The following is a 20489-nucleotide window of genomic DNA, read 5'->3' on the forward strand; positions in this document are numbered from 1 at the left end:
GGGATCAATTTACTGCGTACAGGACAGCAATCCCTCCCTCGGTAGTTGCATGGAAAGGCAGGCTGTGACTGGCACAGTAAGGTCAAGAAGGGAAAGTCAACAGGAGAGAAATTCAGAGCTCAAGGTTTGCAAATCAGCAGGACACTTTCTACATGTTTAGACAGGGTTTCCACCGCAGCTGGACGTGCCAGGACCTCGCTGATGAACAGTTTACTTTGTGCGCTGCTTCCTTAGGCGTCAGGGAAGGGGCACATCGTCACCAGGGAGAAGGGCAGACACCGAGAGGGGAGCCCAGGGTTCATGGGCTTGCTAATTCTTTCCTATAGTCCGTTCTGTTTTCTGTCAACAGTAAGGAAATACATTCTAGCAGATGACATCCAGTAATGCTTTAATTAACTGTAGTATTTTATGCTCCAATATGCACCAAGAAATTACTTCCAGATGGGGAAAATGAAAGTTATTTACATGAAAAAGCAATCTCTTTATTTTATGGAAACTGATCTCCCACGGGTATAGAACTTTGAGGGTCCGGGAGGCCATCTATTCTGATAACCACTAGCATGAGACCAGAAATTTTTATTTACTATATAAAATGCAACCGTACTCTTTACGCATGCTAGGTCTTCATATGCCCAAGTTTCCAAGGCATTAAGTGGCCCAGAACTGTTCTCATCATTTTATTTTTAGTCATCTCACGTGGAGTAGACAAGAAGTGTGAAACACTTGCTTTCACCCTCAAGCTAGCTAGTTCTTTTGGAGATTTCTCTTCCTGGGGAGAATTACATTTCCAGCTGTGAACTTTTGGCACTTTCCCTAGCATTCCATAAACAGGGAACTAGGTTTCCTTGTCCAGTGGCAATTCAGGATGAGCTGGGGGGACATCCCTTGCATCAGGCAGCAGCCTTGGACCTGTGCGCTCGCCCTGCCTGCCCCGGAATTGGTCTATGGCAGTCTGCTCTCAGTCCTGTTTGGTCTGCACTGAGGAGCCAACCTCGGCACGGGAAAGCGGGAACCCTTTTCTAGGGGCCGGGCAGAGTCCTAGGTACTGGTTCTTTGTTCTTCAAGTGAAAGAGTGGTAATAGTTAGCTTCAATTCCAGAACGGATTCTGGAGGTCAAAACACCCTGTCCTTTGTGGTTCCTGCTGCATGGCTATGATCTGAACACAACTTTTCTCCAGCCTGGGCACCTCCAAGCCAGCTCTCAGGAAGTCTGTCCATCGTTAAGAGCAGCAGCAAACTATCAAGTATAAATTACTAATATTTATTTTAACCACATACAGCGACTTGTTTTTTTTTTAAAGGAGCTACCAAGAGTGGGAGGAACGAACAATATCTAAGTTTAGCTTTAATAACAGAGTTGTTAGCTACTGTTTTTTATCAAGGTGTGCTCCTTTATATACATTATTTTGAAGTGACAGTAATAAATAAAGCTTCTGTTTGGGGTTGGGTCATCAACACCGGAAGAATCTGTCAATATGGGGACGGCACAATTTCTGGCATGGTTCCTACTATCAACACACGTTTAAAATTAAAGCTGCTGGTTATCAGCAAGGAGTCTTTACCATGTTGGTAACAGCTCCACTTTACAGTAATTACACTTGTGTAGAGAGCAGAAAAAAATGCACTTTTACGAAAATGTGCTATAGGAACTGTCCAATAAAGCAAATCTCTCTCTATTGCAATGGTTCTTCACAAAGAGAAAACACTATAATCAGCTATGGAACTTCTCGACCTCCAGGCCAGGCCCCACTCCAGATGTACGAGATCAGAATCCTCAGGCCTCTGTATTTGTAGAAAGAGCCCCAGGTGGTTCCGATGCATTTCCCGGGCTGAGGAACATGGTCTGTCCTTCGGAGATGCACACACAGCATTCAGATCCCAACAATGAGACATTTAACGTAACTCCTACTGACAGCTGTTGACTCCTTGGAGATTACTGACAGTATAACAACTCCAGAAGGCAACTTCCCTGGCTGTCACCACCAACCAGCAGAAAACAGGGCTTGACATCTCAATGCCATTATGATGACCCCCCACTGTTCCTTGTTTCCGCAAGTGGGAAGAGAACGTTAACCTCAGTTAGTGCCGGCTGTGTGACTTTGCTGGTGCGACCAGACGGCAGATGGGGCGCAGTGAAATCTACCTGCTGAGCTGCGAGGTGCTCTCCCAGCCCCCTGCCCACCCTTCCTACCGCATTTCCCCGAAAATAAGACCTAACCGGAAAATAAGCCATAACGTGATTTTTCAGGATGCTCGTAATATAAGCCCTAATGCATCTTTTGGAGCAAAAGTTAATATAAGACCAGGTCTTATTTTCAGGGAAATATGGTAGGCCTTATTTTCTATTACAAGCATCCTGAAAAATCATGCTAGGGCTTATTTTCCGGTTAGGTCTTATTTTCGGGGAAACACGGTATCGAGCCATCTTTTACTAATTGAGCTCAGCTAAAGACCACACCTCTTTCTTCCACCCCTGCTTTCTTCTCAGTGTTCTTGAGTTTGAGATGCTCAATACCTAAGAGTCAGACTAGCAAGAACAGGCTGGAGGCTGCTGAAGAAATGACGGCCAAAATCAAAGCTGGAACGGTGGGCCTGGGTCTGGCGAAAGGCTGACGGAGAAGGAAGGGGAGCAGTGCAGAAAACAAGGAGGGGTGAAATAATCCGCATCTGGTCAGATTTTTCAGACCTTAAAGTTTCCTACTGTCTGGCTGTCACAAGTTTCAGGATTTTTAGGAAACTGCCTTTGTCCTGAGCACGATTTGACATCCCAATTTTATCCTGAGGCCTGTTACTGGCATTCTCTGTAAAGAGCCCCACCTTCCTCCTTAGCTCCGGCCCTACCTGGTCAACAGATTGCTCACATTCCTGAACAAATGCTGACAATACTAGCGGTCACCCCGAGGGCACAGTCGCAGTTCACGAAGACTTGGTTTCCAGTGAACCAGATGAATCAGGGCAACTACGCTGCCCATTCCCGAGACACGAGGACCGAAACCGTTCTGCGGGGCCATTCTCTTCCGTCAAGCCGCGCTGGCCCAGAGCCCACGGTGGACACGGTGGGGCAAGCCAGGGGTCAGGTTCTGAGGTGGCATTAAAGGTCAGTGTTCCGTTCCTTAGGTAGCCCCGGATCTGGGTTCTTTTTCGTTAGTAATAAAGTAATATGCGACTCTGGCACTGCACATTACCGTTGTTGTTTCAGACGATCTGGAAAGTGCTATGGATATGAAAATGAATGGGCAGGAAGGGGAGCAGAGGGTATTGGACTCCTGGGCTCTCACAGCTTCATCTGAGGAGAAAGCTAAGGAAGCTTTCTTTTCTAGGAAAGCTTCCTGGTTTCCCTCCACAGAAGGCAATCCCTCCCCTAGGAGTCAGGTGCAGAGTGGAAATAAAGACATGGAGAAAATAACGCTCAGACACAGTCAGTTTTGGGTCTGCCCCACACCCACAGGACACCTGCTTCCAAGGCCTGGAGCACACAATGCTCTAGGGTGAGAGACAGAAGAAATCTTCCCTTCGCTGTACGTGGAGAGGGAAAAGGAGATGACTGAGAAATGAGGAGAATGCAGGGATCTCTTGGCCACGTCATGGAAAGTACCAGAAGCAAAATATGTACCCAAACTGGGATACACGGAAGAGTGGTCCTGCTTCCACCTCCTTCATAAAGAAAGGCTCCTACACAGGTAACCTGCCACTGCATGAACTCAGGCCCTACAGCCAACCTCAAACAGCAGCAGAGGAAGGGGTGAGTGAAGTCTGGGCTTTGTCACCCAAGCTGCCTGGACAGGCGCAGGGTAAGGAACAGGGCTACAGGCCAGGTGGTGTGACTGCAGGGGGGTGAGGGGGGAGACTACAGTCAGTGACAACTGGACCAGTCGAGAGCAGCCCAGAAACAGCAAACAAAGTGTAGGGACTTTTCACCTAGTGCCGCCTCTGCTGCAGGAATCAGGTCACCGAAATCACCTCTTTGTAACCCGGCCCTCACTCGGCTTCTCTGATTAGGACAGGAATGAAGACAGGGCTTGGGAGACACACAGTAACCACCCCAATGTCCCAGGAAGTTTCAAGATTGACAATCTGAGAGTCAGGGTGAGCCCAGGAGTGGTGGGGGGCTTCCAGGGAGCTGGGCGTTGAGGGTCACTGGCTGGGGGGAAAGCGCCCCTTGTCTGCTCCTACAGTCTCTTTTTAATTAGTTTCTCCAGTTTGCGGATGCGAGATGACTCCTGTTCTGGCGTGGGAGCCAGGAGGGATAGTGAGCTGGAGTTTTCCGGCCCTGAGGGAGGGGTGGGGAGCCTCTGGCGGAAGAGTTCCAGCATGCTGCTCTGCTCACTCCGCTTCAGCCCCTGAGGTGGAAAGAGAAAGGAGAATAAGGTGAAGCCTGGCCCCGGGACTGCCCGAGGGGAGGCGCCGCAGCTGCGGCTCTGCAAACAGCAAAATTACTCTGGGCTGAGGATCAACACTTTCTTCCGGGGAGTTACCAGCCCTGGTAGCAGCCTGGGAAAGCAGCAGCGGAAGAAAGAAAGATAATAGGACAGGAGAGAGAGAAGGGGTTGAGAGAGAAGAAAGGACAGGTAAAGAGGGTGGGGGAAGGGGAATACCCCTCTTCATTCGGCTGAGCAGGGGTCCTCGACTGGGCAGGGAGGTCCCCTCAGGATCAGATCCGGAAGTTCACACGCCCAGGATCCTTCTCTTCAAAAGGCTTCTTTGTGTCTGGTTGGCAGCATGGGGCTGGCGTATGCACCATGAGAAAGCTCCCCAGGGACCCCACACCCCCAGCTAAGGACCACCAAGTGTGAGAAGGATGTACAAGTGGCCAGGAGGAGACACTGCACCCACCTTCATGTCCAGTATCTTCTGGAAGGTTTCCGTATTGCAGTCCGTAAGCAGTTTGATGTAGTTGTCAACAAACACCACTGACGGTTCGTGAGGGGCCATCACTACCTACCAAGGGAGAGAGACAAGAGCAGGCCTCACGGAAGGCTCACGATGGGAGGGCAGGGGACCACGTAACGGACTCTGCAAGATTTTCTTAAGCGACAGCAACCCCAAATGCAGAAATGTCCTGATGGCCTATTTCATTGCGACATTCAATTAGAGCAATGTTCCCTACATTTGCTGAATCGTAAGTAGCATCTGAATTCCTTTTAAAGTGCAGGTTCCTATGTCCTTCCTCTGAAGATTCTAATTCTGATATTTAAAAAATCAGATACTTACCTGATTTTTTATTTAAACATCAGATATTTATCTGATTTTTTTTATTTAAAAAAAAATCCCAGGAGATAAATATTTTTTTAAATCCCAGGGGATATTTTAAATATCAGCACCATTTGGGAAACACTGTGTTAGAGGGTCTTCTGTTCGAGACATTTTGTGGGTTCATGGTACCTACTCTGCCTGTCTTCCCACATCATTGTTCCTGAGGACTCGGCAGCAAAACGCACTGATTTAAGTGGATTTTCTCAAAAACAAAAACCCAAGGCTGCCTCACTCTTTCCAAGGCTTACAATCTGGAACTTCATTCAAGTAATACACAAGCAGGAGGAGAGTAATGGCATCGCAATCCTCACATTCATTTCCATTTGGTTTTTGAAAAGCAGTGTCTGATTTTCTTCCTCCAACAGACTGGTTATGTTTTGAATTCCTGAGCATGTAACTCAGAATGGCAAGGAACAGTTCACTCAGGAATTCTCTGCAGATCATTCCCCGACTCTGCTCTCCTCCCTGGTGAGTAAACCAGCTGCAGAGGAAACTGATTATCGAGCTGCTTCCAATTTCCTCAGGCCATAAGCTCAAGGCTTGTGTAGGACCCTCACCTGCTCCCTCCAGTGTCTCAGGTCCCACGGTTGCTTTTTAATCCTGCCATCGTTTGAGTCATTCTGTCTGGGAGACCGGCCTGAAGAGCCTGCAGGCACTGTATTTTTAAGGGCATTCCATCATAGCGCTATTTGTTTTTTAGCCTGCTCCCCTCTCCCAAACAAGCCCCCTCTCTTCTCAACAAGTACAGGTGGAAATGAGATGCAGGTGCCCAGGACTTCAGACATTCGCAACATCATACACTATTTTGTAAAATGGGGCTTAAGAAACCCATCCACTGATTAGTTTCTGAAACATCTGTTCAGAGTTCTTGTGAAGTTGCAGAGTTTGGAAAGCCAAAGAGGTTTATGTGAGAGGGAGTAACTGATAGCTGGGCCGGAAATTCCTGCTGAGGAGCAAAGAGACCCCTGACTTAGACACTGATTCACAGAGACAACCCCACCTGACTCGCAATCTTGGCCAAATCTTATTACAAGAGCATCTCATTACAATGGAGAACTCATTTGTCAGGAAGAATTACTGACCCCCAAGGAACTGTCCACTGACTTTCAACAGTATCTGATGAGGCCAAAATTTAGTCCCACCAAAGAATGTGGACAAGTCTCTGGGACGGACGAGGACAGGCCCTAACCTGTGCTTGCAAAACCAGTACTCCTCGGAATGAGCGAGCAGACCAGCAGCCTCTCTTAATAGAAACCCCAAGGAGGCACAAGTCTCACCTTGAGGATCATTTCTGCCCGGGTCATGCCTTTCACAACAATCTTAGTGTAACTGGCAGGTGCTTTCCTCACCACCTGCGAGCCGATGGAGGGTAGATCGAGCAGGACCATCTTTAAGGAATGGGTGTCCAGTAGCAGCTGTGGGAGCAAAGCAGAATATTACGAGTCACTTCCTATGGACATAACACCTAGTACACCCAGGCTGATTAGTAACAGTTTCCTGATTTTCAATGTAATACATTCTCATTGGAGAGAATTCAGAAAATAAACCAATGTAAAAGAAAAAAACATTAGTTATAATTCCTAGTACCCAGAAAAAATAACAAGCAGCCACAAAGGTAGTAGAATTCCCACCAGTCTCTCTCCATGTACAGTTTTATGACCTGGGTTTTCCACTTAATACATGAAGTTTTTTGAATTCTATTTTCCCATCTTGGCAGGTGTCATGCAGGGTGTCATGCGGGGTCTCAGCTCCTGCTCCCCACATAAGAACGCAGGATATGGTGAGGCCAAAAAGGAACACCCATGGAGCCATAGATAGGGGAGTCATACAACTATATTCTCGCTGGCGGCTGGATTGGAGACACAGGAAGCAGGAGCCACACATCTGCTACCTGCTGTCCACTTCTCTGCCAACCAACCTCACTTGCTAGCTGCAATCCACCGTGCTAACTGCAATCCGCTCTTGCTAGCTCAGCCACCATCTTCTTGCTAGCCCCCATTTGCTGCTAGCGTAGCCATGACAGTTATATTAGTGGCCAATGGCTCACTGGTTACAGCTGATGGCCATCCAATCACAGTTGATGACCATGCAATCACAGTTGGCCATTTACTACCCGAGCCAGCACCTTTCCACATGAGGCCAACAGCCTGGAAACTGCACTCCTGGCTCTGTCCCCACAGCAGTCTTAAAAAACGATTTTTAATGCCTATGTAGTACTCTATGGTGTGTGTGTGTGTGTGTGTGTGTGTAACTTGAATATATTTAATCATTTCCCCATAATTTGTTTCTAAATTTTTATTATTATAAATAATGAATGCCGTGATGAACAGCTTAGTATATATAATTCTAGATCTATTAATGGCATTTCCTTAGGAGAGAATCTTTAGGACAGATCAAAGGATAAGAACATTTTTGAGGTGCTGGATAGATATCTTGAACAGCTTTCCAAATGGAATGTACTTCTTTCCATACCTGCCAGTACAGACTGCACCCTCATCGGCCCTGAAAACTGTCAAGAAAATCTTGCTTATTCAACAGGCAAAAAATGGTGACTCAGTACTGCTTTTGTGAAGAGTGTAAAGTCTGTGTCTAGATTCGTTTTCTTTGCACGTGAATGAATGTCTTTGAATGCTAGTGAGGATGTAGGAGATTAAACCAAATTTAAACATCTGTGTCTTCACAACAATCTGCCGTTTTTGTCGTTGCCGTTCTCTTGGATGCTCATTATTTGGAAGGATATCAACTTCTCTGATGGCCCACCGATTGCCAGGAATGATGCTAGGAATGTGTCATCTCATGTAGTCTTTACAAGACCCTGCCCTGTAGGTATTTATTGTTCCCATTTTATAGATGAGAAAATCAAAGTTCTAGAGGTGAAATGAATTGCTAAAAGTATCTCACATGATGGACGGGTTGGGTGATAAGGTGGACAGGAAACTGTATTTCCTGTTCCTGCTGCCCAGGTTCGTGCTACAGGGCAGTGTTGGCTTTGAGCTCACACTGTTCCCTGCTGACTCCCTGTGTACTGCTAACCTGCTGCTGCTCTTGGCTACCAAGTGGCATCACAGAAATGGCTGAAGCCTAATATACTCTGGCCTGTTGAGTTTAGGAGAATGGAATCGCATGCTCACCAACCGGACACATGCAGCAGTGGGTGACAGTCCCACTACCACCACCACCACTACAAACTCGGAGGGTCAGCCTTACGTTCAGGACAAGGCTTGCCATACCTGCCACTGCCTGCTCCTCTCGGAAAGCCCTTCATTATGATACCAAGCAGGGACGGAGTGGGACCCCTTAGGGGCCCTGGGACACCCTGCCTTCTCTCATCCTCCCTATACTTTCCTATGGACAGGAGAGTTACTGACGAAAGATAAGATAAACTCATTAATGAGAGACACTATCAACGGTCATGGTGATTGTAATTTTGACAATGGTATTAACACTTGGAGAATATATCAATGTTTTCCTTGGAATAATTTAGACGGAAATATTCCTCTCAAAAAATGGTGAGGTATTGACGAACTTATTCTAAAGTTTATATGGAGATGCAAAAGACACCACTTCGCCAACATGATACTGAAGGAGAAGAACCAAGTGGGAGGACGGACACTACTCGACTTCAAGACTTATTAAAAGGTACAGTCATCAGGACCGTAGGGTATTGGTGAAAGAATTGACAAATAGGTCAATGCAGCAGAACAGGAACCCAGAAATAGTCCACTGATCTTTCACAGAGGAGCAAAGGCGATACAATGGAGCAAACACAGTCTTTTCAACAAATGGTGCTGGAACAACTGACATCCACATGCCAAGAAAATGAATCTAGACACAGACCTTACACTCTTCACAAAAATTAATTCAGAATGGATAACAGACCTAAATGTAACATGCAGAATTATAAAACTCCTAGGAGAAAAACTAAATGATCTTGGGTATGGTGATGACTTTTTAGATATAACACCAAAGACCTGATCCATGAAATAAATAATTGATAAGCTGGACTTCATTAAAAGGAAATACTTCTGTTCTGCAAAGGACGATGTCAAAGGAATCAGAAGACACGCCACAGACTGGGAGAATATACTAGTATTTGTGAAAGACACATCTGATAAGGACTGTTATCTAAAATATACAAAGGACTCTTAAAACTGAACCATAAGAAAACAAACAACCTGATTAAAAAAAATGGGCCAAAGATCTTAACAGACACCTCACCAAAGAAGATATACAGATGGCAAATAGGCATATGAAAAGACACTCCACATCGTATGTCATCAGGCAAATACAAATCAAAACAATGAGGTACCACTACACACTTATCAGAATGGCCCAAATCTGGAACACCGACAACAGCAAATGCTGGTGAAGAAGTGGAGCAGCAGGAACTCACTGCTGGTGGGGATGCAAGAAGGGCACAGCCACTTTGGAAGACAGTTTGATGGTTTCTTATAAAACTAAACATATTCTTACCACACAATCCAGCAATCACATTCCTAGGTACCAACTCAAAGGAGTTGAAAACTTATGTCCACACAAAAACCTGTACATGATGCTTTTAACAGCTTTATTTATAACTGCCAAAAACTTGGGAAGCCACCAAGAGGTCCTTCAGTAGCTGAATGGATAAACTGTGGTCCATCCAGACAACGGAAATTATTCAGCGCTAAAAAGAAATGAGCTATAAAGCCATGAAAAGACATGGAGGAACCTTAAATGCATATGACTAAGTAAAAGAAGCCAATTTAACACGTTGTGTACGGCGGGGTTTAAATCCCTCATACCCCTCTGTTCCGGCAGGTTTTTAAAAGAAACTACTTTAAAATGCACTCTTCTCTTTAAAGCGTAAATGCTTCTATGTCATTTATTATTTTTCTATAAATAATAGATTCTACAAATAAATAATTCTATAAATTATTCTATAAATAATTATTCTACAAATAATTCAATAAAATATGCAAAAAGAGTCAACAGTAAAAACGAGAATTCTCGTTATCCGTCCTTAACGCATGGCTCAGAAAAAAACGAAGATTCTCGTGATCCGTATGCAACGTGTTAAAAAGGCTACATATTGTATGAGTCCAACTATATGACATTCTGGAAAAGGCAAAACTACGAAGACAGTAAAAAGATCAGTGGTTGCTAAGAGCTGGAGGGGGTGGGTTGGACGGACAGGGGTAGCACACAGGATTTTTAGAGCAGTGAAACTACTCTGTCTGATACCATTATGGTGGATACATGTTATTATACATTTGTCCAAACCTGTAGAATGTATAACATCAAGAGTGAACCGGGGGTGACCGGATGGCTAAAAAGTTGGTTCCAACGTGAGCTCTCAACAACAAGGCTACCAGTTCAATTCCCACATGGGCTGGTGGGCTGTGCCCCCTGCAACTAAAAATTGAGAATGGTGACTGGACTTGGAGCTGTTGGGCCCTGGAGAAACACACTGTTCCCCAATATTCCCCAATAAAATTTATTTAAAAAAAAAGAATGAACCCTAATGTAAACTGTAGACTTTAGGTGGTAATGATCTGTCAGTGTGGGTCCATCAGTTGTAACAGATGTACACTGTGGCGTGGGACGAAGATAATGGAGGAGGCTGTCATTTGTGGGGGCAAGGGGTATACGGGAACTCTCTGTACCTGCCCCTCAATTTTGTTGTGAACCTTAAACTGCTCTAAAAAAATAAACCCTTTATTTTTAACAAAACGGTGAGGAAGCTACATTAAGGAAAGTGTGATTTCATGCAGTAATATAGCCAAACTCTGTAGGTTATTCAGCTGCAGACCAGGAAAAGTGCTGGGGCATTTGGATTTTGCTAGGTTTCCAGAGACGAAAATTCTTGCTTTCCTAGTATCTGTTTTTTGAAAAGGCCACAGGCTCACAGAGAAAGGTACCCAAGCACGCAGAGCAGAGATGAGCTCAGACTGCCAAGAGCCCAGCATCAGAACACTTCCCGGAGCCTCCCTGGAAATGAGCACTAGCCTTCCTCAGCGGTAACCCTACACATGCCTCTCGAGAGTAAGTATGCTGAATTCTAGGTCTACTAAACACCTAGATAGAAAAAGAAGAAAACAGAGATAATTTGTATTACTTATGGGTAGAGAAGAACGGGAAACACAGGTAAGAATGAAAAATCTACTACCTTAAAATAAGTCTGTATCCAAAGACACATAAACAAAGTAACAAGGCACAAACCGGGAGAGGGTACCTACAATATCGGGAAAGGAATAACATTCAGCACACATAAAGATTTCTACAAATCAGTAAGTAAAAGAGCAGTAACCATAACAACAAGTGGGACAAAGATCTGAACAGGCAATTCACAGAAGCAAAAACTCAGGTGCCCATAAGGTATGTGAAATGATACATGACCTTATAAGTCAAACAGTAAATGCAAATGAAAGCCATAATTGTGTAACATTTTGTACTCATCAGATAGGCAAAAGTAAAAGGGGTTTATGATACCAAGTGTTGGCATGGAAATGGTGCAATGAAATTAGCATTTATGATGCAAATATAAATTAGTTAAAGCTCTTTGGAGGGAATTCAGTAATATTTTCTTACTCAAAGACATGCTTAACACACAATACAGCACTCATACCCTGTAGAGAAATTCTTGCTCTTGTAAAAAAAAAATGTTTCCTGTATCCAGTTTGTAAAAGCAAAAGACTAGCAACAACCTAAATGTCCATCAACAGTAGAATGGATAAACAAATGGTGACATATTCATGCAATGGCATGCGATACTGAAGTTAAAATGAACGAACTTGAACAACATATATCCACATGGATAAACCTCAAAAAACATTATATTGGGGGAAAAAAAAAAAAGGAAGCAGGGGAATGATATGTATAGTACAATTTTTATAAAGTTTGGAACTATGCAAAACAAAATTACATATAATTTGTGAATAAATACACATGTAACATATCAAAACACATATGGGAATGATAAAAATCAAAATCAGAATAGTAGTTACCTCTGGGCATGGAGGGAGAGGAATGGCAGGATAGGGTCCCCAGGGGGCTTCAGCAATAAATGTAATGATTTACTTTATATAAAACAGACCTAAATCAAATGTGGGAGCATGTTAAGATTTGACTGAGTGGTGAGCTGGTATTCTTGACATTATTTTCTATACTTTTATTAACTGGAAATATTTTTCTTACTTCTTTTTTTCAGTATGCTATTTGAGGCCTGGTGAGGATTTGACTTTATCTTCCATGTAGCAAAATTTCAGAGGCTTGTCAAAATCAAAGCCATGTCTTAGCATTATTTGTTGGTAGGAATAAAACCTATGGGGATACTTCCTACTTTTCTATACTTTCTACTTCCCAGAGATATAGTATATGCATAAATAATTGTATAGTCTTAAGTGACAGGAAGAGTTTTGAATGAGCCCTAGTTTTCTAGTGTCTCCCGTATCTTGAGATATGACACTTTCAATCCTTGGCCAGTCAATAAAATTCTGTCCACACCAGACAGCTGAAGAGACAGAAACCATGGTCTTAGGTTTTACAAAAAGCAATGCAGTCAGGAAAGGCAGGAGCTAGTCTGACAGACTTAGCAGCTGCCTGTGGGAAGTGAAGGTGAAAGGCCCCACTTAGGAAAATCTGCTGGTTTTCATCTTTGAAAATAGCTAATAGTTTATCTCCTTAGGCGTGAGGTATTGTGCAAGAGGTGGTCAGCCATCGGCTAAATGTTTGAGCCTCAGAAATAATTTTTGGGGTGGTGTGGCTCATGTTGTTGATGGGTTACTGGGGTACATGCTATGCTTGTGAAGTCGTCATCACCCAGTAATGGAAAGCTTTGAGGAGTTCACTTCTTAAAGTGCCTCCCACTCTTGGGAGGACACCATGACTATCAGCAGTGATGAAAACCTTGAGTAGATAAGATAAAGGTACACTCATAGGAGGTAAAAACCATATATGCACAGCAAAGGTCTTCAATGAGGTGACACAGAAGCGACAGTTCAAAATATGACAAATGGATGGACCAAGGTGGGGACATGCTGCTTTTTCTCTTTCTCTCATGTTTTAAAAATTTAGGTATAACTTTCATATAGTAAAGTACACAACAACCAAGCCTGTAGCTTGATAAACTTTTACATATGTATACGCCTTATTGCCTAACCAAAGACATAGGACATTTCCAGCATCCCAGAATGCTCCCTCATGTTCTCTTTCAGTCAATGCTCTCTCTTCCTTCTCAACGAAGGTGAGTGCTCTTCAGCCTTCTATCGCTGAAGATTAGCTTACTGCTCAATCTGCTGTGAACATTCTTGTACATGTCTTTCCATGGTCGTATGCCCTCATTTCTCGGGGGTGGAATCTGCTCAAGGGCAGAACTGCTGGATCATGGCGTAGGCATATGTTTAGCTGCAGTAGAGATTGCCAGTTTTCCCATTTGGCTGTGCCAATTTCCGTTCCCACCTGCAGTGTATGAAAGTTCCAGTTGCTTCACATCCTCACCAACACTTGTGTATTGTCAGTCTTTTTAATTTTAGCCATTCTGACATCCTTGGGGTTTTCATTTACAATTCCCTCGATGATTAATAGGTTTATTAGATTTTTGGATATCCTCTGTATATACAGTGTGTGGTAAAGGTCAAGATTAACTTTTTCCCCCAGGTGGATATCCAAATGCCCGTTTATCGAGAAGATCATCCCTTCACTGAATTACAGTGCCATAAATCAAGTGTCTATATATATGTGTGTGTCTATTTCTGAACTCAATTCTATTGGCCTATTTGTCGCTGGTGCCAGTACCACACAGCTTTAATTATGATAGAATTAAACTAAGTTTTAATATCTTGAGGTTTAGATCTTCCAACTCTGTTCTTTTTCTTTAAAATGATTTTAGCTGTTCTAGGCCTTTTGTATTTCCATCTAACTTTTAGACTAAGCTTATCAGTACACACACACACACCCCACCCCTGCTGGGATTGTACCAATTCTATGAAGTAATTTTAGAAGAATTTACATCTTTTGAGTCTTTTAATCTAGGAACATGAGCTATCCTGTCACTTTTGAAGGCTTTCTTTAATGTGTCTTAAAATTGTGTCATTTTTCTATGTAGAAGACTTGCACATTTTTTGATAGATTTATTCCTAAGTGTTTAATGCTTTCCTTGATGCTATGGTAAATTATTTCATTAAAAATTTTTAATTTTTAAATTGATTGTTGCTGGTACATAGAAATATTAAAAACATTAAAAATAATTTTTTAAATACTGACCTTATATCCAGCAACCCTGTTAAATTTATATTCTAACAGTTTATTTGTTGATTCTTTTGAATATTGTCATACACAATTGTGTTCTGTGTTAAAAAGAACAGTTTGGTTTCTTCCTTTCTCATCCGTATATGGACGTCCTTGTCTTATTCCTAATGTCAAGAGAAAAATCTTCCTATACTTGACCATTAAGAATGATGTTTATTGTAATTTTTTTCATTGACTGATCCATTTGTTTCACAAGCTTGTTCGGTCCTCCCATCTCTAGTCCTTCACGATTCTGCTGACGGTTGTAAATGCCTCTGGAGAATTGTAGTGCCTGTCTCCTCACTGTGTGTGGCATAGAGGAGGACCCTTTGACTGAGTGACAGAAGAGGCTTTGAGCTCTCAGTGGAAAGGATGATCTCATAGAAATCAAGATGGGCCAGAGCTAAATCAGACAGGGAAAAGTGAGTGGTTGGGTAGATCAGAGATTCACAAAGCTCTTTAGACAGAGAAAAGTGCTGTGCAAAAAGAAGAAAGCTCTACTACTATCTGAGCAGAAGCACATGCACAAAAAAGGAAGGAGAAAGTTTAGCTTCTCTGAACTCACGTTCTACAATCAGAAAATCTAGAAGGAAGTTAGCTGAATTGCAGAAGTATGGAAGTTTTGTGTTGATCCCAAAATAAAATTTTATTCTGGATTACACATGAGTGGATATATGTGGGGGGTGGACCACTATTGTTTCTATAAAAATTTTGTTGTTATGGAGAATTTCAAACATAGATAAAAGTCTACACAATAGTACAACGAATCCTTACGCACTCATCACCCAGCTGCAACCACCAGAGGCAGTCTGTCATTCTCATCTCACTTCATCTGTGTTTCTAAATCCTGTGGTTCTCAACTGGGGGTGATTTGGTCCATCCTCTCCAACCACCACCTGGATAATTGGCGATGTCTGGAGAGGTTTTTGGTTGTTAATATTGGGAGGGTGTTTCTGGCAATAGTGGGTAGTGGTAAGGAATGCTGCTGACACCCTATAATGCACAGGACAGCTCCCACAACACAAGAGTCTCTGGCCCCAAATGTCAATAGTGCGAAGGCTAAGAAACCCTGTTGTATTCACTCCCTATCCCTTCAACTTAATTTTTTTTAGATAAAATTTACATATATTAAAATGAACAATTCTTAACTGTACAATTTTGACAAATGAATTTACCCCTGTAATCCATACCCTCTCATAAGTTTTTGTATATACCCTTTATCAGATTCAACAATTTTCCTTCTATTCCTAATTTGCTAAGGTTTTTTTTTTTTAAATCTATCATATATAAGCATTAAATTTTATCAATCCATTTTTTAAGGAGTGATTAAAAACACACTGCCACATTTAGGATATTTACCGCGAAGACCTATACGTGAAAATATATTCATCCTGCTTCCTATTTTTCCAACTGCAACGATGTACATACTATGTGATTTTCTTTTTCTCTTTCCTTGGTGTTTGGGCTTAAAAAAAAAAAATCTGAAACTTGCTTTACATATTTTTTTCCACATGGTTTTGAATTATGTGAATTTAAGTCAATATGGTAAAAATATGGTATATACATAGAATGGACTATTATTCAGCCTTAAGAAGGAAGGAAATTCTGAAGCATGCTATAACCTGGATAAACCCCGAAGACATGCTAAGTGAAATAAACCAGGCATAAAATAACAGCTGTTATATGATTCCACGTATACGAGGTACCTAGAGTAGTCACATTCAGAGAGACAGAAAATAGAATGATGGTTGCCAGGGGCTGAGGGGAGGACAGAATGGGGAGTGAGTGTTTAATGGGAACGGAGTTTCAGTTTGGGAAGATGAAAAACCCCTGGAGGTGGATGGTGGGGAAGGCAGAACAACAATGTGAATGTATTTAATACCACTAACTTGTACACTTAAAAAGGTTAAAACGGTAAATTGATGCTTTGTTGCATGTTTTATCCCAATAAAAAAGTCAATATAGCATATAAAGAGAATACAAAGGACAAGAAAATAATTTCACAGACATGAAATATATTGCTCAAAATATTTCCGACTCCCTCTGAGGACAGATCTAGAAGGGGCGTGTGAGAGTGTTTGGTTCAGTGTCCTCACTGAAACACATGGAAACTGAGCCCCGAGCAGGGAAGCCACTGCTTGTGATCACAGGGACCCTCAATAGCAGAGTGGGGACCACAGCCGGGTTCTCAGGGCTCTTCCCCTACATCATGTGGTGCTGCTTTCTCTGTGGCAAGTTTGTGCGGATGGATTCCATCTCTGCTGTGTGCTCACTCACAGATGCCACGGCCATAAGACTAATGAATGACCCTGCAAATCCCACCAGATTCTCTGAAAATTGCCAACTAGCGAGAAGCATTACAAATACTGGTATGGTTCAGTTCCACATACCCTTGCAATCGCTCAAGAGGACTCCGGGGCCCAAGATAAATAATTCACTTTATACAGTAATTGGGAAGAGCAGGAGAATGTCTCCTTTCCTATTTTCAGCACAAGTATTAAAGAGTAATCTAAATGGAAGATCTCGTACCTTTGTGGCAAAGCAGAGGCAGTTGAGATGAAATGTTAGCTTTGAATTTATAGTTTTATTAAAGCTTGGATTATAGCTGCTATGAGATGTTCAGTCTATGATCATTTCTTTGTTAACTTCTTGATTCCCATGCTTCCACTGCCTGTGTGATCACACCTCCAGCTACATGACTGCCTGGGCTTCTAAGCCCAGATGCTTGAGGCAAGTATGGACCCAGCTAAACCCGAACTTCATGTGGGACTCCTTCAAGGGCCACATTGCCCTTTAGTTCCCACCCACGCCCTCCCCCAGGCTGGGCCTGTTGAGATCCATGCTCCCCTGTCACCTACTCATATTTGCCTGGGGTCTGAGAAAGTGAAACTCCAGTTTCACAGATGGTTTTCTCATCCACATCTCAAAGCAAAACTAAATACTGGCTAAATTGATATTTTTGAAGATATGGGCTTTGAGTCTGAGCTGATTATTTTAACATTCTTTTAAAGAAGAGAAAATCTGAGGAAAATAGATATGATATTGGATTTATGTGACAATAAGAAAATATCAGGGTTAGTAGACACGAAATCAGCTAGCAAGGCCTGGGCAAAGCTGCAATGTCATGATAACATGTTTTCAACGAATCGATGTTGTGTTCCAGTGGCCTCATGTCTAGAGACAGAAACCTAGTAACTGAGAACTCTAAAGCTTTTTCTAGACACACAGATCGTAATCATGCCACATCCTCTCTGATTACACACAACAGTGAGGTGAACAGAATCAATTCCCAGTAAACATGCACTAGTGAAACTGGAGACACCATGTTAGGGCACTGGGCTGCTGTTTCTAATGGAGAGAATTAGTTCTATGCTTGTGATGTGCAAGAGGCAAGAGTTTCAAAACATTGAAATGTTATAGCCAGACATAGTCAGTGTCTGAATTCATGCAATCTCCCAAGGAGTTTTCTGGGACAATATTTTTGACTCTGGTTAAAGCTGGTCAGCCAGACAATCAGCGGCAAGCACTGACTAGGTGTTACTATGCGGGGAGATGGGAAATGAAAGCAGAAACAGAGTTGTGTCCCTGGTCCGAGGAAGCTTAAATTAGTTAAGAGCTGGCACTTGTTGAGGGCTTACTATGTGCCAGACATTGTGCCAAGTAGTTTCTGTGCATTATCTTGTTTAATCCTCGTAACTACTCTGTGAGGGTTAACCCCATTTTACAGACGAGAAAACTAAAGTGCTGGGAGGTTAAGGAACGTGACTAAGGACAAACAGTTGCTACACTGCAGACGGGATCCACCCTCAGACCTCTGTGATTCTAAGCCCATGATCACACTGCCTTTTCACAACCTCGGAAGGCCACTCACTTACAAAAAGAATATAAAAACACACTGCCACTTATCAGATTCAAGAGATTCCTGATAGTCACAGGTATTACATCTCTGGCTTGGATGCTTCCTGAGACCCATGATGCACTGGGCACATGCCAACTTGCTGCCTTCCTGACCAGAGCAGCTGAGAGCCCTGTGTGAGGGCAAGTCACTGAGCTGGGAGAGGGCTGGGCCTCTACCAAGTCGACTAATTCAGTGCAAGAGCAGGAAATGTCCTGAATGATACAACCTTCTTGATTAAAAATGTAGTTTGAATTCTTTCAAATATTAAAAAATAGCTGAAATGGGTTCACTGGATAGAGCCTGGAGAAGATTTATCTTAATGAATATATGAGATAATTTGTGATCAGTATATGAATCGTTTACATTTAAGTACGCGTTTTTAGAGAATTAAGGGCTGAATTGTACTGTTTGCGCCTTTTTAAAAGTATCACAAACTACTCTCTGAACTCAAACTGAGTAGGTGGTGGCTGAACGGAGGTGACCTGGCTGTCGCACTGCTGAAGGGATGCAATCTAAGAAGAGATGTCGTGAAGCACAGAATTCAAGTGGACGGAGTGGGGCTAATCCAGGAAGGCTTCTTGGGTGAGGTGAACAGTTTCTCAGCATCAAAAAGATAAGCCTTTTGCTACTCTTAAGTGATCTCTGTGTCAGCAACTATGGGATCCAAAATCATCAGAGCCTTTGCTGCTCCCTCTCCCTGGACACTTTTCTTCTAGTCTCTCTCAAGCCCCAGCTCTCAGAGAAGCCCTCTCTACCTTCCAACGTAAAGCCATTACTTCCTCATGACCCTAAGATATTTTTTCCCATCACCCAGTTTTATACCATTTAGCATACTTAAGTTGAAATTATCTTCTAATTTCTTTGTTAAATTGTATATTATCTGTCTTTTCTTCTCATCATGAAGGTGAGATCTTTTCTGTCTTGTTCACTGTGGTGTGCCCTGTGTCCAGAACTTGCTAGGTGATCAACAAAAATTATTTTAAATAAATGGATGTCTGAATTAAGCCATCAGGTCGTCCTACTATCCCCAAAGAGGGGGAATCAGCGATTTTATTTCTCTAGAGCAGATCTGTACTGGAAAGATATGTGTTTGATCTATGACCAAAAACATAAGGAAAAGGCCCTATACCAGTTTCATCTCACCTGTTCTGCTCCCACCATACTAATTGGCTTGCACTTGAAGAGGTGGGTGATGAACTTGGGAATGAAGGAGCTGTGGATAAAAAAGAAGTGACAAATTAGGCTTATTCTCTCTTCTGTAAAGAACAGCAGAAACAAATTTTTTTAGGTCCCATTTTCTTCCATACAGAAACTGAGAATCGAAGTAGATACTTCTGTGGCCTACCAGCATCCATTGCTTTCTTTTTCTTTCCAGCCAAAGCCTTGGCTTTATTTAGGTACACATGGCCTTGGGATGTCAAGGGGAAGTTGATCCCTCCTAAACTACAGAGGCGAATTCTAACTGGCCTCAGCCAGCAGAGTATGGCATTCCCTTGGTAACTCTTGGTCCTGAGATGCGGACATGACCTAAGCTGGTCCAGTCAGACTGGAGGGAAGGATTTTACTGCATGGCTGGGGCAATGCTCTCTTCGTCTTTAGGGTATTCTTGTATTTGGTTGTCTCATGTAGAGCAGCCATTTTTTCCACCTTTCTGAAGAGGAAGCCAGCCCCAAGGTCAGCAGGGTAGAGTCAAGAAACTGGGTCCTTCATGATGCTGAATCACTGAATCAACCCCCTTGGCTCTATCCCCACTCTGGGCTCCTGGTTACATGAAATAAAAAGTTCACCTTCCGTTCAAGTCAATTTGAGTCAGAGCTTCTGTTACTAGTAGCTGAAAATATCCTAACAGATATGAGAATGGAATATACATGAGGTAGTTACGGGATCTTAAATGCAAAAACATGCATACGAAATAATTGTTAAGGAGTAACTGTCAGATCAGGAATGAAATACATCATCTCTCCATATTTACTGGGGACTAAAGGGCAATCTGGGCCAGGTGTAGTGATAATGATGCTAGTTTGGGGAAAGAGAGAGAAATTTTAATAGGTCAGGAGGGTTTTTTAGAAAA

General features: G+C 42.8%; 1 protein-coding gene across 1 annotated transcript in view; it reads right to left on the reverse strand.

Moving 5' to 3' along the window:
- Positions 1–371: 371 nt before the first annotated feature.
- VPS53 (VPS53 subunit of GARP complex) overlaps positions 372–20489 on the reverse strand; it is a 134491-nt gene continuing 114373 nt past the window's right edge. Inside the window, exons 19-22 of the mRNA XM_074319960.1 lie at positions 19562–19631; positions 6531–6668; positions 4834–4938; positions 372–4340 (exon numbers count right to left, since the gene is read on the reverse strand). Of these exons, the coding sequence (XP_074176061.1) occupies positions 4170–4340; positions 4834–4938; positions 6531–6668; positions 19562–19631 (484 nt within the window). The 3' untranslated portion in view covers positions 372–4169. The remainder of the gene's footprint in view (positions 4341–4833; positions 4939–6530; positions 6669–19561; positions 19632–20489) is intronic.

This window comes from Rhinolophus sinicus, linkage group LG15, assembly GCF_036562045.2.
Source record: "Rhinolophus sinicus isolate RSC01 linkage group LG15, ASM3656204v1, whole genome shotgun sequence".
NCBI lineage: Eukaryota > Metazoa > Chordata > Mammalia > Chiroptera > Rhinolophidae > Rhinolophus > Rhinolophus sinicus.